General features: G+C 37.9%; 1 protein-coding gene across 1 annotated transcript in view; it reads left to right on the forward strand.

Annotated features, from left to right (window-relative positions):
* Positions 1 to 25,517, forward strand: part of PRIM2 (DNA primase subunit 2) — a 191,365-nt gene extending 165,848 nt beyond the window's left edge. Inside the window, exons 13-14 of the mRNA XM_033102426.1 lie at positions 11,334 to 11,402; positions 24,664 to 25,517. Of these exons, the coding sequence (XP_032958317.1) occupies positions 11,334 to 11,402; positions 24,664 to 24,888 (294 nt within the window). The 3' untranslated portion in view covers positions 24,889 to 25,517. The remainder of the gene's footprint in view (positions 1 to 11,333; positions 11,403 to 24,663) is intronic.
* Positions 25,518 to 26,853: the final 1,336 nt, after the last annotated feature.

A 26,853-nucleotide genomic window follows, 5' to 3' on the forward strand; every position in this document is an offset into this window, starting at 1 on the left:
ACTCCAGCCCTTCACTTTCAGCCTGTGTGTGTCTTTTGATCTGAGGTGAGTCTCCTGTATATAGCACACACAAGGGTCTTGCTTTCTTATCCACTCAGCCACCCTATGTGTTTTGATTGGAGCATTTAATCCATTGACATTTAAAGTGATTATTGATAGGTACACAGTTATTTTTTAAATTTGTGGTTAGATTGTTTTCATCTTTCTTTTATTTATAGAAGTCCTTTTAGTATGTCTTACAATGCTGGGTTGGTGGTAATAAATTCCTTTTGCTCATTCTTTTCTGGGAAGCTCTTTATCTCTCCATCAACTTTAAATGATAGCCTTGCTGGATAAAGCACTCTAGGTTGTAGGCCTTTGCTTTCCATCACTTTGAGTATCTCCTGCCACTCTCTCCTGGCCTTCAATGTTTCTGTAGAAAAGTCATTTGATCGTCTTATGGGAGTTCCCTTGTATGTAACCCTCTGTCTTTCCCTTGCTGCTTTTAGGATTCTCTCTTTGTCTTTAACCTTTGCCATTTTAACTATAATGTGTCTTGGTGTGGGCCTGTTTGGGTTTATCCTGGTTGAAACTCTCTGCACTTCCTGAGCTTGTATGTCGGTTTCCTTCATCAGGTTGGGGAAGTTTTCAGACATTATTACTTGAAATATGTTCTCAATCCCTTGCTTCCTCTCTTCACCTTCTGTTATTCCTATGATGCGCTTGATGTTGCACTTGATGTTATCCCAGAAGTCTCTTAAACCATCTTCATTATTTTTTATTCTTTTTTCTTTCTGTTGTTCCATTTTGGTGATCTCTGCTAACTTGTCTTCTAAGTCGCTGAATCGATCCTCTGCTTCATCTAACCTGCTGTTAATTCCTTCAAGTGAGTTCTTAATTTCGGTAATTGCGTTCTTTAGTTCTAACCGGTTGTTCATTATGATTTCTACATCCTTCTTTATGTCATCTCTAAACTCCTTAAACATTCTTATCGTCAGTGTTCTGAACTCTGTCTATGATAGCTCGGTTACCTCTGTTTCATTTGGTTCCATTTCTAGAGGTTTCTTCTGTTCTTTTATTTGGGACATGTTCTTTGTTTCCCCATTCTGGCTGACTCTCTGTGTTTCCTTCGATGTGTTAGGTAGATCCCCTAGGGTTCTTAGTTCTTGCTGGGTTACCTTATGTAGTATGTGTCCTTTATATTTGACTTGCACTACTTCGTTCTTCTCTTCGTGTGCTCCAAAGGTGACTCTTGTGTTGTGTATATTGTCCTGTTAAAGAAGATCTTTAATTGCTTTTCGCTTGTGAGTAGGTGGGGTTAACTCCTAGGCTGACTAGTTGTGAGACTTGGCTCTTCCCACCGCAGGGCGCTCTGCTGCGTGAGGGTTGACCACTTAAATGTGGTTTGGCCTCTATGGGCTCTAGTGCCTGAAGAGAATTCCCTCTGGGTGTGTCACTTGTAGGTCAAACCTGGTAGTACTCTGGTTTGGTCTGGAGTTGGCCTCTGGATATGTTGAATCTTGTGCCTCTTAAGTTGGGCCCTGGTAGGGCAATTTCAGAATAAAGCAAATCACCAAACACAAAAACAACAACAAAGAAAAGATCAAATACCTTCACATGTAAAAACAACCGACAACCTCCACTCAACACAGGCAAAGATATCAAAGATATAAAGACAAACCAAAACAAAACAAAAAGCAGCACCAGTCTTGGCTTAAGCCCACCAAGTAATCTCCACGTTGTCCTCTGCTGTACCAATGAGTCCTCTGCGTATTGCGCAGGCAGAGCTGGTCACCTGGTGCCCAGAGTGACATTGGAACTGCAGATTTAGATGCGTGGGGCTGAGGGGTCTGGATGGTAGTTTCTACAAAGTCAGTGCAGTTTCTGCTCTTGCTTGCACATATACACACTGAGAGTAGCACCACTAGCCCTGTGTCCAGTTCTCCTGAGTCTTAGGGCACTTCTTCCGTGTGTGTGTGTGTGTGTGTGTGTGTGTGTGGTGAGTGGACAGGAGATTTCGGAGCTGCTGAAAGCCCAGAGCTGCATCTGCAGATTACTGCTGATCCCTGGGAATGCCTCCGCAGTTGTAATTGACCTGCCCTGGGCAGGCCAGAAAGGGTGGAGGCTGGGGATGGAGGGGTCTTCTCTCTCCCAGTTCAGTCATGTCACACTCTTCTCGCAGGCTAGAAAAGGTGGTGGCTGGGGGTGGAGGAGTCTCTTCTCTCCTAGCCCAGCAAAAATCACACTCTTCCCAGTCTCTTCCCTGGATCAGAGCTGCCTGCCAATCTTCCCAGAGCCTAAGCACTAAGCCTCTCTGTAATCTGACACTACTTCTTAGTTCAGGGGCCAGTTTAAGTCTCTGGAAGGTCGGAGGTAGAATTAAAAGAGTGGGGGGAGGGTTCCACGTATGGAGTTTGTGTCCTTTGTCCGGCCTAGGGCCCAACTGGAGGTCCCAGCTGAGGTTATTGCCTCAAATACTGGATATGCTGCCCCCTCGGCGGGAGAGATCAGCTGTGGGACGCAGGGAAAGAGCCCACCTCCTGGCTTTTGTGTTCTCTGTTCCATCCTGGGATCCCCTGCGTCTCTGCAGCTGCGGATGCCGACCACGTTTCCACTGCTGCAGATGCAGGCCGCGTTTCCACAGCGGCAGATGTGGGCCTCGTCTCTGCCGCCACAGATTCGGGCTGCGTCTCCACAGCCAAACGTGCGGGCCGCTTCCCCACAGCCACAGGTGTGGACCGCGTTTCCACAGCTGCAGATGCGGGCCACGTTTCCACTCGCTCCCTTCCCTCTTCCCCTGCTCGTCCAATTTGCCCACCTTCAGGTAATCCTTGCAGAGTCTCTTAGCTGTTCTGCGTGATGAGCAGAGAGTCCTTTGATGGGTTATAGATGTCCTGTTTGTGATAAGATCCGGAGGAGAACTCAAGAAGTCCGCCGCGCTGCCTCCATTCCTATGATGTCCTAGAATTTCTTTTCAGTTCTTTTTTACAGCTTCAGTTTCTTTGTTAAAGTAATACTTTTGTTCACTAATTTTATTCCTGACCTCATTGAATGGCCTTTCTGAGTTTTTTGGTATCTCATTGAATTTATTTATTTATTTATTTAATTTTTAATATGTTAAGTGAAATAAGTCAGACAGAGAAAAACAAATACCATCTGATCTCACTTATATGTGGAATCTAAAGAAAAGAATAAATGAATGAACTAATCAGAAACAGTCTCATTGAATTTTTTTCAAACTGTAATCTTGAATTCTCTGTCATTTAATTCACATTCTTCTGTGTCTTAGAGTTTCTTTTCTGGAGACTTCATTTTTTTTCTGAGCTACCTTGTTACCTTGGTTATTCGCGATATTTTATGGATTATTTCTCTGCCTGAGCATTTGAGCAATTGAATTCATTCTTAGGTACTGTCTTTCTTTTGTTTTCCAGTAGATGGTGCTATAATACAAGTTTTTGTTTTCTCTTGCCTGCACTACTGGAACTTACAGGGCTTCCGCAGGGCGGTGTTGCCTCCAATGTGAAAAATGTCCTATATTCCCTGAAGAGGTGGGTGTCTCCTCTGTGAACCGGTCGCCTTGGTCTCAGGGCACCATCCCATGATGGGATGTGGCAGGCTATGGGGTTCCAGGCCTACAAGGTCCCAACTCTGCTTGTTTGTAACCAGAGGCTGCCAACCATGCAGAACTGTCTGAGGTGTCCCAGCTGCATCTATTGGGTTCCTCTGTAATGTGTGTGGAAGTGTGTGTGGCCAGTGGGAGGAGGATGCGGGATATTTGCAGCGATGTTTTTTCTACTGAGTTTAGCCATAATGGGTACCAGACATTCAGGCTGGAATGTAGCTTTTGCCTCTTAGTCCTCTCTGGGCAGCTGAGAGTGAGCTGTAACCAGGTAACTCCACTGCTACTGTGTCAGCTAGAATCAGGCAAGCAATGAGATGGAGGGAAGGGGAAGGTTCACACATCTGTGTTATCAAGCTTTTTTAAACCTTGTAGGAGAACTAAATTAAATTAGTAATTTTTCCCCTATGGTGCTACCTAAGAAAAAGAAAGAAATGGAAAGCAATGGTCTAATTGCAGAGGTTCCAGTAAAAGTGTTCTAAGATTGATTGCAACAGAAATCAGTAGTTTTGGTGAGGAAATACGTTTATTACTCAATAAACATTTACTGAGAACTCTACATGTCACCGAGTTTTCAGTATGTTCAAATCTGGAAGTAGAAAAAAGGTGATTAAGAAACTGTTTTAGAGCTTTTAGCCTAGTGGAGTAAAACGGCATAATTAACTATAGTAAAGAATGATAATTGCTTTAATAAGAATATATTCTTAGTGCTAGTTGTAGATTCAGAGGAGAACAATTTGCTGAGGAGGGAGAGGTGTAACATCAGAAAATGTTTCATGTAGGAAGTGATATTTGAATTGGGTTTGAAAGTTGAGTAGGAGTTTCCCAAGTGGAGGGAAGCAAGGCTGATTGCACATAAGCAACAGCATTCATTCATCATTGACAAATAATAATTGGGTGATCACTGTGTTCCAGCTACTATTGAAGACGCTGGGGCTACAGTCACGAACACCCCTGCCTCCTTGGAGCTGATATTCCAGTGAGGGAGACAGACAATAGACAAGTGTGGTGAGAGAAGACTAGACAACATAAGGGAACAGAATGAGATCTGGGGGAGGCGAGCCTGTTTAGATAAGGTTGTCAGGGTGTGTTCTGAGGAACCCTAGTCCTAGGAGATCTGTGAAAACAGGTTCTGGGGACAAATTAGTTGAGAAATACCACCTCAATAAGTCCTGCCATAAAGAAACTGAGGTAGTTCTGGATTAAACCAAATCAAACAATGCGTTGGAGAAGAAAAGCCACTGAGTCATCACTAGGATTTTGTGAGCTAAAGACACTGTGGGAGAAGCTGGACTAGAGTGTAAAGACTCCTGTGTCCTGTTGGTGCAGGAGCAGGGCCCAGGGCGGGTGACTGTGGCCTGGTGAGGATGGCGTGTTTGTGCCCCATGCACGGCTGGGAACCGGCAATGCCGGGATCAGATTTGGATTTGAGGAAAGTTACTGTGGTGGCCGTTTGGAAGCTGTCTTCGGTAAGGAAAGAATAAAGCTAGGAGCTTTGTGATAAAAAAGAGAATGATGAGGGTCTAAACAATGGAGAGGAAAAGGTAGGTTTTAAAGACATTTGGAGGTAGAACCAATTCAGTCAGATAACTAAGTTTATAGACAATGAAGAGTGAGTCAGAAGCATTCTTGGCATGTAATGTTTGAAATGAATGCAAGTTCATGTTCAAGAGAGGGAAACTCGCCACTGATCTGCCAGTAAATGAAGGTCACAGCAGAGTCGTGAGGCAGCACAGGGTAAACTTTCCTGAGTGTGTGAGAAACAGAAGCAGAGTAATGTGTTTAAAAGTGTTCCAGACTCTGCTTCTCCTTCACATTTTCTCCCATCTTTGAAATAAAGAAAGGTTTAAAATGAAGTGGAAAAAATCAGTATGGTCTACTTTTGAAAGGTTGTGCTTTTGAGGAAGAAACAAGACAAGCTCATGGCTTTTAAATAAGACAGAATATGACCTTGAATTAGAGACAGATTAACTGCATGTCTAATTGGTGAGTGCAGCACACCTAACTGTACAGCACTCTGCTCGCTCACTGGAGCCAAGGACCAGCAGGTGGTTACGTTCTGCTGCCAGATAATTACCTGGACCTCACTGGCAGGCATTAAAGCAAAGGCAGAGAGGAATTTGCCTGGCAAGGAGTATTAGAGAGATTACGAGGAGAGAAGGAAGTGTGGCTCCAATGTAATCCCCATTTCTATGGTATATATGTATACATGTGTGTCTATTATAAATATAGCATTCCCCACCAGTATGTTTTATCACACATGTTTGTCACCTGGCTATGATCTATCACCAATCAAGTGAGGAAATTTCCACCTTATTTTCTCTTTGTTTTTCCACTGCAAGGATATTTCGGCTAGCCACTTGCCTAGAATTCAAAACCAAACTTAGCAAATACAAATACAATCAATGTTTTCTTATAAAAATGACAAACTGCAGAGTTTTTTTTTTAAAGCAGATTTAATCTTCTTGGTGGACTTTATATTTTTAACTTTATCAGCTGACTAGAGAGAAAAAAAGTTAAGGAATGTGAATTACCAAAGTATAGTAGTGTTATGTCCCCACCCCTTATTTTTCTTAGCCTTTTGATTACTAGATTAGAACAATAAATGGATTGTTATGCTTGACATTTTTGTACTTTAGTCTGTAAGTATTGGCATTAAAAACCAAAAGTCAAATTTTCATTTGAGCACTATTCTTAGATCTTCATAGAAATTTTTTTCTTTAAATAATAAGCTTGTGTTTTCAAATATGCCTTCATATCATATGGTTGTTCAAATTGTTTGATTCTATTTTTCTAAGGCAGGATTAGGAAACGTCTGGCCTAGGCATCAGAATTAGCATTTGCTTTGGTTTCCTCCTGGACAACTTCTCTTTCGGTATTAATTCTGTACACAGGAAGAAATCATGGTGTGCTCTGCCTCCTCCAGAACAGAACGTGAAAACTCGAGAGTCCATGCCATTGCTCAGTGGGACACACCTTTCATGAACTGTGGGTTACACTTTGATGTTTCTAGGCTATGGAAATGGCAAATTGTAGACTTCGTTTCATTTACCCTGGTTCTCTGGCTTTGCACATTTTTCTTTCACCTTCCTGGTTGTTTCCTTTCGTCTCCTTACATTTCTTCCTCTCAGTGAGTTTCCACTTCTGTAGTATGTGTTTCTCTCACCCTTTCTTATCTCTGACCCTCACTCTGGCCAGTCCCTGCTGGCTGAACTCCGTCCTCAGGGGACTCTCCCTATGAGAGGGCAAAGGCAGTTTGTGAGGATGGAGGTTCTGCCTTCACAAACAATGTGGGCAAAACAAACACTGTCACAAAGCACTGTTGCCTGACGTCTTCATTCTGGTTTCTCGACAGAATTGGTTTTTCTTTTAAAATTTTACTATCATGTTCAACATAGGATTCTAACCCTAAATTCAGAGGGTGCCAAAAAAATGTATACACATTCTAAGCAAGGCAAAAACTGTATTAAAATATACTGATAACAAAAGATGAACACAAGTCATGTTTGACTTCTGCAATTACAAGAGTTGCTCAAAATGGTTACCATAGGCATCCAGACACTTCTGATTATGGCGAACTACCGCTTGAGCAACGTTGACCAAAGTGTCCACTTGTATACAGTTTTTTGGCACCCCTCATATATATAAGCAAGCACATTATGAAATATCTCCCTGTATATTGCCCACCCCCAGCATATTTTTTTAAAGGTTAGGTAGGTAAGTTCAAAATTAACCATTTTTTCTTCATTCTTGAGAAAACATCAAAGGAAAATTTTAGTTCTAAAGGAAAATGTACCACTTTGGGTTAAATCCTAATCTTTTCAGAGGTTCACAGTAGCCTGGCTATTATGTATATATGTCAAGCCTATCTGTCCACAGCCCTGGGACATGGACGCTTCTGTTAGAACTTAGCACTTTCAAAAAAGGTCACTTGAATTATGACTAAACAAAACATTTAAATTCTAAATGAGACCAACTATTCCAAAACCCAGCGTTTCAGGAAATGAGGGTGGATCAGTAATCATAGTCATGCATTTCAACCATCACTGCAGGACCATCCCTCTTCGGTCTCAGCGGTGAGCGTTGGCAGCATCTCAATGTTACGTTAACACAAGTGGTTTGTTCACTTTGCTAAAAGCAGTCTTTTCACAGTACGTAAAACGTATTGTAGAGAATTTAGCTTTTGTCCCCAAATTCTGTTTCACAGATTCTCCCTCAGGCATCTGTCCTTGGATTTTAGTGTTTCTTTACTATGTTTTTGTTTTTGCTCCTACTTCATAAACTGAATTTTAGTATCTTGCTCACACCTCAATTCTCCCTTCTTTCCTTTGATTTTCAGGTTTGCATGTTCTGCATTGGAGTCATGCAGCCCATCAGCAATTTGCACCAGCACCATTCTCAACATAGACATACCTATAGAATACCTCTGTATAGTGTTTGCCAGTGATGTTTATATCTGAAGAATCTAAGAAAATGGGTGCAGAAAAAGTCCCAAGTTGCACTCCATATACAAATGGTAGAATATCAGAATCACTTGTGAAAATTCTAAAGTCAGCAGAAGGGAGGTGTTGGTGACAGTGACACATATATTACTGCATAAAAAGCATCTGTTTGTTAATCATATTGCTTCGTGACTAGTAAATAAGTGGTATTTTGGGTATTTTACGTTTATTTTACATGATAGTTTATTATTCATATACTTGTATTTTACTGAGTTCTAAAGCTAGTTTTATTTAGAAAATCAGTTGGGGTGGGGATGTTGAATGATAGGTAATGGCTCACTCCCAAACAGTGGGGACAGGCTCCTGTTTGAGCATGTAGAACAGCTCTTTTTCACAAACAGTTTATGCTCCTTAGGAGGGAAATGTTTCTAAATGTTTCAAATCTGACCACTTCTTACCACCACGACTGTTACCACTCCATCCAAGGCTCCATCATCGATTCCCTGGATTCTTGTCATGACCTCTCTGTCCCCTACCCCAGGCTGCGCCCAACACGAAATGCAGAATAATCATGTTAAAAATGGAAGTCACTTCACATCACCCCTGTGCTTAGAACATAGCAGTAGCTCCCCATTTTACTCAGAGAAAAAGCCAAACTTCATTCACTGGTCTACTCTATCTCTGTAATATAGATCATAATGTGAAATTAAAACAATATTTTTATTATTTGATTTTTTGAGTAATGTTGCTCATTTTCTATCTTAATTTTAAAACGTTTAAATATTTTATATTTTTCTTAAGGAAAACAAGATCATTAAGTTGCAAATGATTTTTTAATTTTTAATTCTTTCTGCAGTAAATGGCCTTCACTAGACAGATACCTCTATTTTTAACAGGATATATTTCTCCATCTCTGAAATGAAGATAATACTTAACCAATAACGCCTAATCACGTCGAAAAGCAGTCCTTTTCTTGGATTTCTCCAATGAGCTCATTTATTGTTTCCACATCTCCATTACTTGATATTCTTTCTCCTTCTCTAGCTCTTCTCCTTGGGTCTAAATTTATCTAAAGCTGTCTAAAGCTGTCTTTGAACAGCTTTTCCAGCCAGTGAAAAACACTTTTTTCTCCTTTTTCCCATCACACCTTTACACTTACAGAAACTTTTATCCACTCAAAAATGCTGTGACATGATCAGTAAAGTTTTTTACAGATAGATGGTTAAATGATTTATTTATGGATTTGCAGGAAAATTTCAAATAAAAATTATTCCTAGGAAGATAAAGCAAAAAATAAGAGGAAAATTAAATAATCTTTGTTAAGGAAGAACCTCCTCTGGGAGTGGAGCGGGGTGGTGGGGGTTGGAGGGATTGTTTTCTGATTAATCTAAATTTAACGTTTTTGATGGAACCTAAAATTTCAAGATACATAAATCCGTTTATCATATTCTGTGGCTTATATGTTAGCATTCCATAATAGTTTTTTTTCCCACATGTGTGTATTATCACCCAACGAGATACTAATATCGCTTGTAAGTATTAGGTTGGTGCAAAAGTAATTGCAGTATTTGCAATTATTTTTAACCTTTTAAACCGCAATTACTTTTGCACCAACCTAATATTTCTTTATAGCATGCTTCCCAATCATTTATATTCCGATTGTATAATATGTATAATGTTACATATTTGCTTTGCAAGGAAGATATCTAAATATATTACTTCTATTTATATATATATATATATATATATGTATGTATAAAAGAACAAGAAATATACATAGAATAAGGTGTTGGATTCATTGTTTTGTTTTTACATAAAAATTTATTATATACCACACAGTTGAGCTTTTTTGCTTATTTCTGTGAATTCATTTTCTCTTCAGATAATTTATGATTATTTAAACTGTATGTCTTTGCTTCTCCAAGATTGTAATCCACAGATATTTGCCAACAATCAATTCAAGTTCATCTCAGCATAATTTGAATTATCTACGGGTAAAAACATTGGTAAATATGAGCTGAGAATGTGAGAATTACTTGGAAGACTTTGTGACTTTTTTCATTTTAAAAAATGTATAGTCATTTTAAATTGATTGATTTATAGTTATTTTAAATTGATTTATTTTTCATTTTGCTCTAATGATTCAAGAAAAGTGGACAGGTCAAATAGGCAGATAGGCAGGATCCTGGGTGCTCTGATTGGTTGGCATTTACACAGGTCTTTCACACAAGATTTAATTACAAGGTGACCTGAAATTCAGAAAAACAATCAGAAAAACAATTCTTTTAAGCACACTCTTGTCAGTATTGTATGATGCGCATTCTGCAACTGTAATTTGTTTGTATATCTATCAAAAGATATAGGCTACATTCAGTAATGAAGAGAGCAAGAATTGCGACCCCATGTACATTTCTTTTTGTCATAGGAAGGTCAGCCTTGTGAAAAGGGATAGAAATTAACATTTTTCCAGAATTGTATTTCCTTTCATTTGAGGCTATCTCTTAATTCCACGCTACATATACACTTTATTTATTTGACAGGGGAGGTAATGAAACTTTACAAATTTCAACTGGCATTGCACTCTGCTGATAAGAATGGGAGTTTTCAGCTCTCTGAAGAGATTACATGAAGTAGAATTGGAAAGCAAATTGTATTTACAAAAGATAGGATGATATTCCTAATAGGTGTTCAGAATTGACTATTCACTCTCATATTCTGCTGAGCTTTACTAGAAATAACTTCATTTCAAGAAAGGACAAATCTGACTGAAGGTAAAAGCATTCACTCTTCACAAATACTCATCCAGAGGGTTTACATTGAATTTTCCTGATGGGCACACAGCTGTATTTTATGCTGTATCTGTGTAAACTGGTAATGTGGAAAATAAAAATCTAAATAGTATATTTGATTGCTTCATGCACCAACCATTTAGATTACCAGATTTATATCTACAATTTTAGAAGAGAGGTTGCAATATGATGTTCTGACAACTGTCAAAGTCATAATGCTCAGATCTGTTTTCATCTTGTTGTTAAGGTAAAGCTGTTGAAATTCACAGTTGGTAGGTCAGAAAGATCACTTACTATCTCTTGTCATCTGTGGTTTAATGCTGACCTAAGTGGCTACTGTATAATGCCAAAATTACCACACTGTCCAGGCTGCAGAGGTACAGCATGCTCCATGATTTAATGCTTTTCCTGTCTGGAATGAAGATGGCCAACAACCACGAGCTACACTGGTTTAGAAGATACTGAATTTGTAATTCTTCTTTCTCTTTTTTCCATTCATTTTAGATTTTGGATTTAGTAAAAGGGACACATTACCAGGTAGCCTGTCAGAAATACTTTGAGATGACACATAATGTAAGTAAATTTTTAAACTTTATAACCTAATTGTTTGTCTTTTGTTACTCTGTTTCATTTAGGATTTTTAATTGCAGCAATAGAAATCACTCCAGCTATTTTCAGCAGAAAGGGATTTATTGCAAGTACTGGGTAGCTTATAAAACTTATAGAAGGGCCGGAGAATTAAGCTTCCATGTTCCAGGACCAGGAATATTGTTACTAGGTGAAGCTATATCATGAGAAAGCCTTACTGCAGCTACCACCTACCACTCCACATCTAGGGATGAGAACAAGGGTCGGTAAACTTTTCTGTAAAGTGCCAGATTGTAAAAATTTTAGGCTTACAGCCCATATGGTCTCTGTCACAATGGCTCAGCTCTTCTGTCGTAATACAAAAGCAGCCATAGTATGTAAATGAACAGGTAGGGCTGTGTTCCAGTACAACTTTATTTATGAAAACAGATAGTGGGCCAGATTTGACACTCAGGCCTTAGGCAGCCAACCTCAGGAGTAGATCTAGAACTTTTGCCACAGCTGCCCAGAAGAACCAAAGGCTTTTGCCATCTTCCTTGCAGGAAATCTGATCTTTTTACTTGGCCGCCACCTCATATTACTCTAATCTACTGCCCAAGTCTTGTATTTATCTGTATGGCAGAATCTAGGTTATGTGGTGGACTCTTTAACTGCAAGAGAGTCAGGGAAACCTGTTTGGTTTTCATCTTGCCAGCCTTCTTAGTACAAGAAGGTCGGCTATCATAGATTCTGAAAGGTGTAAAACAAGGGTTACAAACTCAGAGGCCTACAGAGGTCAGGCAAATAACCCCCCAGAAATGCATCTGGCAGAGATTTGCTCCAGAGAGTATGGTAAGTAGGAACTGTGGAGCACTGAATAAGTCATACCCGGGTAGAGGCTTTCACATTGACAAGTTTGAAGACCCTGCACAGGTCAACAATGCAACAATTCAGGTCAAATTCAGCCCACCAGTCCTCAGTGTGCAACCACTGATTCTGATCATGGCTTCCTAACCAAGGACAGACATTCAAGAATGGACTTGGGGCTCCATGTGCCTCTTGAAATATTCCTTCTATGAATACATATGTGCATTTTTTTATGTGTGAGTCTGTGGTGTTCTAGTTTCAAAGGGATCAATAACCCTCCCCAAAAGATGTTGCAGTTACTGAATTCATCATCAGTTATAGCGTGCGATGCTAAGTTTTATAATAATTTTTATGTTTTTTAGTTTTCATGAAATAATTTTTCTATTGTGGTTATGAAATTGCAGAATTTCTTGATAAATTATTTCATAGGAAAAACGCATCCTATAATATTACCAATGATGATGAAAATAATAATGATGACATCACCAACTTCTATAGAACCCTTAATGCATGCCAGCCACAGCACAGAGTACTTTGGATACATTAGCTCTTTTGATCCACATAACAGTACTACCATGAGGTACTGTTTTTGTCCTCATTTATGAATAAAGCCTAGAGAAGCTGAGAAAACTGTCTACAGTGATACTGCATATAAGGGATAGAACTTTCATTTGAAACAGGATGTTGAGTAGTTGCTCAATCTAAAACTTAAGAGCCTAACCAGGATTGTGCTGTTCTACAGTATCTGGTACTCGAGTTGTAATAACTACTGTTGAGGTCATTAGCATTTTCTTTTCTAGATTCATGATCCATCCTTCTTGATCCATTCTTCACAGTTTACATTAAAACAAAACAAAAACAAAAATGGTTCAACAATGAAATCAATGAAATCTGAGGCCTAGCAATTCTACGTGACTTGCCCAAGGTTCCACAACTGGTTAATAGGAGATCTGGAGCTAGAAATCTGGTGGGTCTAGTCCTCTTTCTATTATACCTAAATGTTAAAAATATGTAAAGACAAAGAATTGAGAATAGAGACTTCTGGTCAAGATGGCAGAGTGGGTAAATGCTGTGCTTACCTCCTCCCACATCAAAATTACACCTAAATTATAGAACAAGTCATTGAGAATCATCTGAATTCTAGCTGAACAGAAGTGCTATAACTAAGGACATACTGAAGAAGCCATGTCGAGATTGGTAGCTGGGCCAGAGATGCAGAATGGTCAGGTCCCACACTCGTGGTATGGTGATTAAAAATCAGGAGGGATATCTTGTCTGCAGAGGTCCCCATGAAGAACAAGGGGTCCCAGGGCCAGGAAGAGGAGTCCCCATAACATCTGGCTGTGAAAACCAGTGGGGATTGCATCCAGGAGAGCTGCTGGAGACTTAAGTGCTGTAGGTTTTACAGGACCCACACACAGACTCATTCACTCACTCACAAACTCACTCACTCTCTCTGGTCTCCAGTGTAGAGTTAGCGGCATAAAAAGCACCAGAGTTGTAAACAGAGGAACTAAATTGACTAGCTTTCGGGCTTGAGGGTCAGGACAGTTATATCAGGGGATGGAAGTACTTGTCAGGCACCATTGTTCCTTTGTTGAGCTCTCCTAAGCACCTCCAAGCCCAGCACAAACAGCAACCAACTGCAGAACACTTTGTGTCTCCTACCGAACAGCCCCAAGCCAATACAAGCAGTGACTGACTTTGACCTGCACCAGAACCCCTCCCAAGAGTATCCAGAACCACCATACTTGGTGGCTAGCTTTAGATGACACCAGAGCACCATCTAACCAGCTCTATGAATGACAAAGTGAACTTAGTTGGCAGTACAGCCCCACTAAAGAGACTCCTGCTCCTTGGGGTCAGCCCCTACACAACAGCTCATCCACTGTAATGACAGCCAGCCCTCACAGCCAATTAGCCTGAGGGTAAATCCCAGCCACTGATGTGCCAACAGCGATCAAGGCTCAACAGCATCAGGAGAGCACACACAACCCACACAAGGGACACCCCTGGTGCACCCAGGTCGGGTGACCAGGAAGATTGTACCATATAGGACACCTACTATATAAGGCCACTCTGCCAAAACCAGGAGACTAGCAGATCTACCTAATACATGGAACCACCTAAAATGATGAGACAAAGAAACATGTCCCAAATGAAAGAAGAGGACAAAACTCCAGGAAAAGAACTAAACAAAATGGAGATAAGCAGTCTACCAGATGCAGAGTTCAAAACATTGGTTTTAAGGATGCTCATTGAACTTAGGGGAAGAATAGATGAATTCAGTGAGGATGTCAACAGAGAGATAGGAAACAAAAATGGAGATACAAAAAGAAAAGAACAACTCAGAAATGAAGACTACAGTGACTGAAATGAAACCTGCATTAGAGGATATGAAGCAGAGGATTGTATCAGTGATCTGGAAGACAAGGTAGTAGAAACCACCCAATCAAAAAGCAAAAAGAAAAAAATCAAAATAAACGAGGGTAGTTTAAGGGACTCTGGGACAACATCAAGTGTATCAACATTCATATCATAGGATCAACATTCATTCATACCAGGAGAAAAAGAAAGAGAGCAAGGCATTGAAAAGCTATTTGAAGAAATAAGAACCCCAAACTTCCCTAACCTGTCAAACAAAAGAGATGAGACATACAAATCCAGGAAACACAGAGAGTCCCAACAGAAATGAACCCAAAAAGGCCCACACCAAGACACATCATAATTAAAATGCCAAAGGTTAAAGACAAAGAGAGATTCTTAAAAGTAGCAAGAAAAAAGCAGTTAGTTACCTATAAGGGAGCTCCTATCAGACTGTCACCTGATTTTTCAACAGAAACTTTGCAGGCCAGAAGGGAATGGCATAAAATAGTCAAAGTTATGAAAAACAAGTACCTACAACGAAGGTTATTGTACCCAGGAAAGCTATTATTTAGAATCAAATGACAGATAAAGAGCTTCCCAGTCAAGAAAAAGCTAAAGGAGTTCATCACCACCAAACCTGTATTATAAGAAATGTTAGAGACTTCTTTAAAATGATGAAAAATATGAATAAGAAAATATTGGAAAGAAAAAAATTCTCACTGACAAAGTAAAACACTTAGTAAAAGCAGTGAATCAATCAACACTTTCCAGGACAGACCACATGTTTGGCCACAAAACAAGTCTCAGTAAATTTAAGAAGATTGAAATCATATCAAGCATTTTTCCTGATCAAAATGGTATGAAACTGGAAATCAATTACAAAAAGAAAACTGAAAAATACACAAACACTTGGAGGCTGAACAATATGCTACTAAATAATGAATGCTTCAATAATGAAATCAAGGAAGAAATCAAAAGATACCTTTAGACAAATGAAGACACAATTTCCCAAAATCTATGGGACACAGCCAAAGCACTTCTAAGAGGGAAATTTATAGCAATACAAGCCTACCTTAAGAGGCAAGAAAAACCTCAAATAGACAATTTAACCATGCACCTAAAGGAACTAGAAAAAGCATGACAAAGCCCAAAATGAGTGGAAAGAAGGAAATAATAATGATCAGAGTGGAAATAAACAAAATAGAGTCTAAAAAAAAACATAATAGAAAAGATCAATGAAGCCAAGAGCTGTTTATATGAAAATGTAAACAAAATTGATAAACCGTTAGCCGTACTCATCAAGAAAGAGAGAGTTCCCAGATAAAATCAGAAGTGAAAGAAGTGACAACCAATACCACAGGAATACAAAGAATTGTAAGAAAATAATATGAACAATTATATGTCAATAAACTGTACAACCTAGAAGAAATGAATAAATTCCTAGAAACATACAGTCTTCCGGGACTGAATCAGGGAGAAACAGAAAATCTGAACAGACCAATAACTGCTAACAAAATTGATCAGTAATCAAAAGGTTCCAAACAAACAAAAATCCTGGACTTCACAGGTGAATTTTGCCAAATGGTCAAAGAAGAATTTGACCTATCTTTCTCAAACTTCTGAAAAATTGTAGAGGCTTCTAAGCTCATTTTATGAGGCCAGCACTACCCTGATATCAAAACCAGACAAAGGCACTATAAAAAAAGAAAATTATAGGTCAAAATCATATCAGATGAATAGATGCAGAAGAAACATTTGATGAAATCCAACATCCATTTATGATAAAAACTCAGCAAAGTGGGGATAGCAGGAACATATCTCAATGTACATAATAAAGGCCATATATGACAAACCTACAGCTAACATCATTCTCAGCAGTGAAAAGCTGAAGGCTTTTTCTTTGAGATCAGGAACATGACAAGGATGTCCACTTGCACCATCATAGTACTGGAAGTCATGGCCCCGGCAATCAGACAAAAGAAGCATATAAAAGGCATCCATATTAGAAAGGAAGAAGTAAAACTGACATTATTTGCAGATGACTTCATGGTATTTATAGAGAACCCTTAAGATTACACCAAAAATCTTTTAGAACTAATAAGTTCAGTAAAGTACTCGGATACAAAATTAATATTCAGAAATTGGTTGCATTTTTATACTCCAATAATGAACTATCAGAAAGAGAACTTAAGAAAATCCCATTTACAGTTACATCAAAAAGGGTAAAATACCAAGGGGTAAATTTAACCATACTCAGAAAAATATAAGACATGAAAGAAAGAAACTGAAGAAGATACAAATAAATGGAAGCATATACCCTGCTCATGGATAAGAAGAATTAACATTGGGAAAATGTCCATGCTGCCCAAAGCAATCTGTAGACTCAGTGCAATCTCTATCAAAATACCAATGGCATTTTTTACAGAGCTAGAACAAGTAATTCTAAAATTTTTGTAGAACCATAAGAGACCCCAAATAGCCAAAGCAATCTTAAGAAGGAACAAAATTGCTGGTATCACTCTATCTGATATCAAACTATACTACAAGGCTACAGGAATCAAAACAGAATTGTTCTGGCATAAAAACAGACACACTGACCAAAGGAACAGAATAGAGAGCACAGAAATAAACCCACGCATATGGTCAATTAATCTTTGACAATCAGGCAAGAATATAAATGAGGTAAAGACAGTCTCTTCAGTAAATGGTGTTGGGAAAACTGGACAGTCATGCAAAAGAAAAAAAAACTAGACCGTGTTCTTACACCATATACAAGAATAAACTCAAAATGGATTAAAGTCTTAAATGTAAGATCCAAAAACATAAACCTCCTAATAGAAGAAAACATAAGAAAACATAGACAGTATGTTTTCAACATATTTTTTTGGATATGTGTTTTGGGGCAAAGGAAATAAAAGAAAAAATAAATGAACCAACATCAAACTGAAGAGTCTTTGCACAGTGAAGGAAACCATCAACAAAATGAAAAAATGTAACGAATAGGAGAAGATACTCGCCAATGATACATCTGATAAGGGGTTATTATTCAAAATATATTAGGAACTCATACAACTTAACACCAAAAAGACAATCTGATTAAAAAATGGGAAGAGTACCTGAATATACATTTCTCCAAAGAGGAATTTGCATTTCCAAAGAGGACATACAGATGGCCAATAGACATATGCAAAGATGTTCAATATCACTAATTACCAGGGAAATGCAAATGAAAACCACAGTGAGACATCACCTCACATTGGTCAGGCTGTCATCAATAAATTAACAAACAAATGTTGGTGAGGATGTGGAGAAAAGGGAAGCCTTGTGCACTGTTGTTGGGATTGCCAATTGGTACAACCACTATAGAAAACAGTATGGAGGTTCCTCAAAGAATTAAAAGTAGATGACCATATGACCCAGCAATTCCCCTTCTGGGTATTTATCCAAAAAGTCCTCAGACACCAATTCAAAAGGATGTGTACATCCTTATGTTTGTTTCAGCATAATTTACAATAGCCAAGATAGGGAAATAACCTGAGAGTCCATCAATAGAGGAATGGACATATATACAATGGAATATTATTCAGCCATGAAAAAGAATGATACCTTGGCCATTTGCAATAACATAGATGGACATAGAGGGTATTATGCTAAGTGAAGTAAGTTAGAGAAAGACAGATACCATATGATTTTACTTATATGCAGAATCTGAAAAACAAAATAAACAAAACAAACATAGATACAGAGAACAAATTGATGGCCTCCCGATGGGAAGGGAGTTGGGGTGTGGGTAAAAAAGGAGAGAGGATAAAGAGGTACAAATTGGTTGTTACAAAATAGTCAAAGGGATATAAATTATAGTATAGGGAATATAGTTAATAATATGGTAATAACTATGTTGTCAGATTTATCGGGGTGATCACTTTGTTTTAAGTTATATAAACGTCTAATCACTGTTGTACACCTAAAACTAATATAATGTTGTATGCCAACGATAATTGAAAAATGTAAAAAAACAACAAATTCTCGGTAGTTTTATCAGAATAGGAATCTCACCAGTTAAGCCACAGATGTTTGGTATTTTCAGCACTAGTTTTACTGTGACTCTTTCCCTTGAAGACTGTATTCCTTAATTTGCTCACTCTGCTTGAGTATTTTAATTTTTTATGTTCTTAATTATTTGTGAACCCTTTTTATGAAGGGGCCTCAGAACTTTCACAAATTGAGGTCTGTTATTCTACTTCTTTCTTTTTTAAAAAATATGGAAATTAGATTTTAACATTGAGTTTGTGACATATCCACTAAACGGTATATTTTTAGTTCTCCAATCTGCTTTTGTAGTATCTCCTATTGATTATTCATCCCTACTAGAGTATTACTATTATTGCCAACTTTTAAAACTTGCCTTAGATTAATAAAGACATTGAAAAGACATGTGTCTAAATCCTCCCACACATAGAAATAGTCTAGCTTAAACCGCATATAAATCAATGAAATAAAAAGGCTATTTGTGTTCACTGGATGTCTCATTATAGATTTTTGTATCTCCACTTACTATTTTTTCTAATTTAATTTAAAAACAATCTATTTTTACTGTTAGGTTTCTGCCTTCATACCTCCCCACTAAAATAAAAGATTAAAAAAAAGCCCTATGTTTATTTTCCTGAGGCCTCTATGATCAAACTCACTTTAATGAAAGTTTTGAAAATAACCCAGTTAATTGATACCATTTACAGAAGCAGTCTGATAGTTCCATATGGCTTTTTTTGATAATACCAGCTGCCTCATTATAAGCTGTCATTGCAAAACCTCTTGATTAAAACCCAAACATCCCATAGGTAAAACAATATTGCCTACATTCCTTCAAAACCTACATTTGCTGTGGCAGAAATATGAGACTATGTTCACGCGAAGGTCGTTGTGAGCAAAATATGTTGATTCCAGGCAAATGTTTGAGAGAGATTCACTTAGTAGATGTCAAAAGCTGGCCTGCTAGAAACCTGTTTCCCTCAGTATATTTAGGGAGCGATGTTTTATACTGTAGAGTATTTTTCTTCTTTCAGCATACTCCCTGTGTAAATGAAAACAGGAGTCTCTGAATTTTAATTGAAAATAATTCCTTTAGAAGTAGACCTCTTTAGGTACTGAGTCATTCCAAATAGCTGAGTATATATTTTTTCCCCACCATATAAATCTCTACAGAAATCTTGTTAAAATCTGTCACATATTTTCCTGCAATATTAAACAGACTATACCAAATGCAATGAAATTTTTGTTATTATATATTAACTCAGGGTCATTATTATAGATATCAGTTAGAATACTAGGCTAGCAGCCACCATCATCTCTCACGAGGACTTCTGCAGTAGTTTCCTGACTCATTCCCCAGCATCTACAACACATGCACCATTCAGTTCTTCCTCCTCCATACAGCTTCTAGAGTGATCTTTACATAGTGGGAACTGACCATTTTAGTCATCTGCTTTTAAAAAATCTTAAAAAGCTTCTCGATCACTCTTAAGACGAAATCCAAAATTTCTAATGTAGCCTGTGGAGTTCTCTACCCCATCCCCCTCTTCTCCAACTATACTGATCTTGTTTCAGATCCTTTACAATTCTTTGGGAATTCCAAGTGAACATGGCAGAATGAAAATGCTTTATAGAATTTCCCTCTTCCAATACTTAACAAAATGTATGAAACATAATAAATAATCATCAACCAGAAAGAAAAACATCATCAATAGAACCAAACAAGAAAAAAGGCAAGTAAAGAAACAGAAGATTTACAGCAGGCAAAATTGTGAAAATTCTCACCATTTCCAAATGTAGAATGAAGCAAATGGAATGTTCTTACCTTTGTTTTTAAATGAATAAAGGAAACAGCTACTGACTCCCAAGCAGAAATAAGTGAAATAGGGGTACTCTATTTCTCTATTACTTTTTGTAATTTGATTTAAAGCAAAATCTGTTTTCATTCTGTTTGGTGTATGCTCCTGCCCTTCCACCCCAAACAAGTTTATTTTCCTGAGCAAGATAAAAGGAAACTGAATGACTTCCATATATAATAAGTCCTCCCTTAATGTTGTAAGTAGGTTCTGTGACTTTAAACAAAATGTGAAAGTTTAAATGAAACAATTTTACCATAAGCTTATGGATATAAACAATATTTAGGTTCGAACCTCTGGCATCTCATCAGTATTGTAATGAGACGACTTATTGCAGGACCTGCTGTACACTTCCTTCAGCTAAAAATAAAAGGGAAAGAAACACTCCAAAGACAAAGAACCTATCCTAGAAGAAAACACAATCCAGGGAAAAGAAGGAAACTTCATAATTTCATCATGCTATCAAGCAATTTAATAGACCATAAGTTCAGTGAAAGGATCTTAACAAAATGAGTTAAGAAAGAGCAATTGTAGACCTTAGGGAGAAAGTTGAAAAACATAACATCACACAGAACCGTGGTACAGGCCCTCATTTCAAGACGCTTGGCACTGTTAGTTGGTTAATGAGAATATTAATTAAAATGGGGATTCATAAAAAAGCATTCCTTAAACATTTTAAAGTTAAAATATTTAAATATCATTTATTTGCTAATCTTTTGATGTAAGGGCACTGTTTGTTATTTGAGTATAGTTTGGGGATTCTAATTCAATTCCATCTTTTTTCTTAAACTATACCCAAAAATACATTACCACCAAATTTCAGTTTGGGTTTCTTTAAAGTGAAAAAGGACTTAAAGATACATGCAAAAAACATAATCTTTTTCCCTATCTTTTGGGAATTCAACTTTTTTTTCTAAGTGATTTGCCTTTCTTGAGTCTTTCCAAAGCATTTACTTTAGATTTCAGAGAACCAATAATTATTTTTACATTTCTGTTTCTTGGGTTCTCTCCATAGCAACCCTATGGCATAGCCACTGTTACTGTCTCCATTTCACTGATGAGGAAACTGATCACGATATAAAAATCACCATATTTCTCCTTGTCCACATGACAGTCTAATAATTCAGTTTAATCCAGAGAGTCATCTTTTCTGGACAGATGTACTGAAAATTTTAATAATTTGAAACAAGGTGTAGAAAATCTCCAATATGTAATTACAGAACATGGTGCTAGATTCTTTTTGCATGAACTAATACCACTATGCTTTTTATAATCTTTAGAGCCAGGTTTAACTCTAGCATTTATAATGCTATGATTGTACATTTGTTAGACTTTGCATAAAAACCTCTAAAAACAAATTTTAGAGCAAGTGATTGAGTTAGAAGGCCTGAATTCTAATTCAGACAAAACCAATTACTAGTTCTGTGACTTTGCATAAACCATGTAATCTCTTTAGGCCTCAGTTTCCTAGTCTGTTCATGGAAGTTCAATTTAAAGGATCCCCAAGTTCTTTCCAATATAATATTCTCTAGTTATAAAATATAAAACCTTCTTATTGAAATGTGCTAGGCAATAAACTTACTTTTCATCAAACACTGCAAAATGCAAACTTTATATTAGATTGCCTAGTTTTTAATGAATTGGATGAAAATGGATATAATAAAGAAGTTCACAAATGATTTCATTGTTTATAAAAATTATAGACGTATCATAAAATATTCAGAAACATTTTGAAATTGAGTAGCAAAATAGCAGATAAAAAGTTGTTCTTAGTCATGAGTAATAACTCTTAAATCACTCTATATATTATCAACCTGCTGTACCCTGAGGTTGCTGTAACACCATCAGCCCAACATGTATCAACAACTGACTAGAGAGAATCAGAGAATCCTGGGGTACTCAAGTATTAACCAGAAAAGACCTTGTTTCTATTTATTGGTTCACCTGTTAAGATGGTTTATTCTGGACCATAACATCAAATCCTTTAACCCCCTGCTAATCTGCTTTAATCTACTCTAATCACATCATGTCCCTCCTTAAGGATTTTTAGTGGCTCCCTGTTGCCTACAGAATTAGGTCTAGACTATTTACCCTGGTTTTCAAGGCTCTCCAAGGTCTGGCCCCAGCCTGTCTTTCCAACCTCATTTCCTCTTATCCCCTTCATATGCCTTTCACACCAGGCCTCCTAAACGACTTGCTTTCCAGGGACATGCCCTCTTTACCTTGCTCATGGGGTCCTGCTGCTTGTATTGCCCTTGATGTCATTATCTAGGCTTTTATTCTCTCCGTCTTTCCAGACTCCACTCCTATAGCACGTCCCTCACAAAGCCTTCCTTGATCTCCCCAGCCAGAATTTCTCTCTAGAGTATAATAGGCCTTTATCTGTGACTCTTACCATTTCTTCATTCTTTACAGAGGTTTTTAAGTATATTACTTACTAGGCTGGACATTTATTTAGAGTTAGTCTTAGTCAAATGCATTCTTGTATGCTGAAAAACTTCTAGCTTACAGCATGGCCTTCTACATACTAAGTCTTCAATTAACATGTGAAATATATGACTGGCATAACTGGTTAGTTCTGGACCCAACGCACCAAATGTTCATTAGGTATCTACTGTGTGCAAGTCATTTCAGTACAAAGAGTGAGACATAAAAAGGTTGATAATTATAAGACAGACGTCCAAAAGAAGTGTAATGGCTTTTCAGTTTATAAACAAATATGAAGTGAGAATACCCCCTAACAACAACAACAACAACAAAAAACAGAGTAACTAACTCAAGCAAATGGGTATTCTTTTTGTCGTCAAGTCCAACTGCAGAAGGCAGGGAGGGCAGGGATTTGAATTAGGTTGTGATCAATTCAGTCTGACAAATTGGTGGAATGTGAAGAAAGGGACTCAGGCAAGAGGGTCACATTTCAGGAGAAACTTCCTTGTGAGTGTTATGTTCTTATGCCACACCCCAACAGGAGGCACCACGAGACAGTAAAGGTTTACAAGTTTTAAGGAATGAATGCAATATGAAATTGTTGACCTTGGCACAAGAACAAGGCAGCACAGCATATTCTACTGGTTATGAGCATGGACTCTGCTAATTCATAGGCCGTCTCCAGCCCTGTCAGTGTGATCTTGGGCAAGTTACTTAATTTCTCTCTTTCTCAGATGCTTCATCTGAAAAACTGGGAAAATATTGGTAATCTACCTTCAGAGGGCTCCTATGGAAGTTAACCGGGTGTATACATCTGGATGAGCGTGTGTGTTTATTCCACCTAGAACAAAGTCTGGCACCGAGTAGGAATTAAATAACTTTTGCTACTATTAAGGACTATGTTTTTGTTCACCATTAGTAAAATTTAGAATCAAAATGTAGAAAAAGTAGGGCTTGCTGAATCTTCAAATTAAGAAAGTATTGATACCTTCAAAGGCTCACTGAGTACTAAAGGCACACGGTAAGGGGTAATTTGAAAGAACATTCAAAATTTAATTTCAAGTTTAGTGATAGCATTTGAGAAAATAAATAGCATAAAACTATGAACCTGGTCATGTTTGCATTAAGCCACAATGAAAATTACAAAAAGAAAAAGATTTTCTATATAAAGTAAGATCAGAAAAAGCCCAAGATTGGAATGTAGAAATTACATTAAATTAGGTGCTTTTTCAGAGTTTGTATTATGCTAAATTGGATTACTTATGCCAGACTTACAAATAAGCTCTAATGTATCAGTGGTATCATGGGCCAGTATCAAAACTGTGTCTGTGTTTATATCCATCCCCTCTGGTTCTGGAATGTTTAAAGATGCTTCATTTTTAACAGCAAATAATTTACTGTCTGACAATGTGCCAGGGATTTTGCTTGGAAATGCCTCTGAGCCATTCACGATGCTGAGTAGAAACTAGATGTTGGATAGGGAACCGGAGCAAAGTGCAGAGGTTTGAGTTGGAAATATAAATGCGTGAGTCACTAATGTTTAGGTAGTGGCGAAGCTCCCTCTGAATGAAATGTAAGCAGTGGATTGAGTGCTATGAATGAGAACTGCTAGGATCCATGTTTCAGGTGTTAAGTAGATTTTTAATGAAATCTGGGACCATTGTTGAAGCTCTTTTATTTATACTTTTGCTGTGTATTAACACATTCACTTTCCTGTACAGGTCGATGATTGTGGCTTTTCATTGAATCATCCTAATCAGTTCTTTATTGAGAGCCAAAGGATTCTAAGTGGTGGTAAAGACATCAAGAAGGAATCCATCCAACCAGAAACTCCTCAACCCAAACCAAGTGTCCAGAAAACAAAGGATGCGTCATCTGCTCTGGCTTCTCTAAATTCCTCTCTGGGAGTGGATATGGAGGGACTAGAGGATTATTTCAGTGAATGATTTTTGGGCAGTTAGTGATCCTTTTTCCTCACTAGCTTTCAGTCCTCACTTTTAACAGTTTTGCCTTTTTCTTTTTTAATCTTTTTGTCTAACTTCTCCCTCCTTCCCATCCCACCCCAATCCATCCACGTTCTTAGGAAATCCATCTTAGGAAAGCAGGCTTGCAGATAAAAACAAAGACCTCCACCATATTTTGCTTTGACAGAAGGGAAGAAGAATTTCTCTTGAAATCTATCACTTAAATAGTGTGATTTAAGTCCTGTTTTAGGAAGTAAAATAGCTTTCTAGACTAGTTACAGCCCCCTAGAAACAATACAACTGAAAACAACTTATTTTAACCCTTATAAGTTTGATCCAACCCTTTTCTGGCCCATTTTTGTTAATAAATATCAAAATGTATATGAGTGTATCTGTGTGTAATTGCAAGAGTCATATAATGTCATAACAGATTAGACATTATCTCAATTTTTAAAGAGGTATTTTGGAATATCCAACACACTGTAAAATCACCAATCGGGATTTTAAACTTGTTTTTTTTTTCTTTGAGTTGGCCATTGGTTGTTCCACATCAGCAAGGACAATTTTTGCTCCTTTGAGTGTCAGCAAACACTGCTGAAATGATTGTGACTCAGGAATTAAGAGGAACAGAATTGGTGGAGCCAGTTAATTAACAAATAGTAGTGCTTTGTTATGTAAAATAATGGCAACTTCTTCTCTGCTGTCATTTTCCATTCACTCCGGGGTTGGTTCCTGAAGAGCAGACAATTCCTAATCCAAGAAGGTCATAAGGAAAGTCTGAAGCGTTTCTTCATTCCACCCTCCAACACCATAACTTCCCACTTCTGTGATTGCTGTGAGTTGCCAAATAGGTTTGGTAAATTCATTAACTTCAGTAGTAAATACTCTGACCCTTATAGTAACCCCTTCGTTTTAGGTCCAGCATTGTGTTTGGGTAAATGTTGTGGATGATTTCAGACATACTAGATTAATGTCTGAGTCTCCTTGCCATGCACTTTGTGTATCACGGAGCAGTGTCCTCTTGGAGGCCCTTATCTCACTGGTTTCCTCCCTGTGGTCTCTGCTCACCCACCCAGAGGATTTGGGCTCTCAGAAGACAGACCCAGGTTGGAATGTAACGCTTCCTCACCTATTACCTTAGATTATGTAAAAAAAAAATATTAGTCTGTTTCAGTCCTCTTTTCCTGGTGAAGAGGAGTATTTTCCCTTTATCCTCTTGAATCAGGTATTAACTAAATTGAAAAGAGAATACTGTATTCAGAAAACTGGACTGTTGGAAGTACCACATTTTAAATCCTGTGAAAAACTGCAGCAATGTGAAAAGGATTTAAACAGGATCAGATCGTCGGAACTTAAAAATGTCAGCTGATCAGATTTTTATTTCAGGCTGCTGAGCAAAGGTTTCTTGGAATATTTAGTAATATATAATTTAGTGAGATACCCTCTGAACCTTTACTTGTCTGTGTGAGTTATTATTACCTAGTTCAGAAAATAGTTTTATTCCATTACAAATTACCCCTATAAATCTCTCCCTTCTGAAACCATCTGCTTGCTATTCCTTTTATCATATATAGTTCTCAACAGGAATCTGATGATGGCCTACCAGTTTATCCGTGAACTGCAAAACCACACCTCTCTCTCTCTCTCTCTCTCTCTCTCTCTCTCTCTCTCTCTCTCTCTCTCTCTCTCTCTCTCTCTCAATATTAAGAACAAGTGCTGCATGGGGTTGTTTTAACCACAGAATTAAGTTAGCTTTGGAAAGCCAAGCATAGAAATGTAGGTCTCTGTTGTATTAAAAAGAAGTGAAATATTAGAAGCAGCCTCACTGCTGTAGTTCAATAAGAAATCTTATGACAGGATATTTTCTATCTGGCAATATTTTGCAAGGCTATCTTTTTCTACTGTCTCATGTTCTCCTTCTTTTATGAAGCCTGTGCTCCCACCAGC

This window comes from Rhinolophus ferrumequinum, chromosome 3, assembly GCF_004115265.2.
Source record: "Rhinolophus ferrumequinum isolate MPI-CBG mRhiFer1 chromosome 3, mRhiFer1_v1.p, whole genome shotgun sequence".
In the NCBI taxonomy this organism is placed as follows: domain Eukaryota; kingdom Metazoa; phylum Chordata; class Mammalia; order Chiroptera; family Rhinolophidae; genus Rhinolophus; species Rhinolophus ferrumequinum.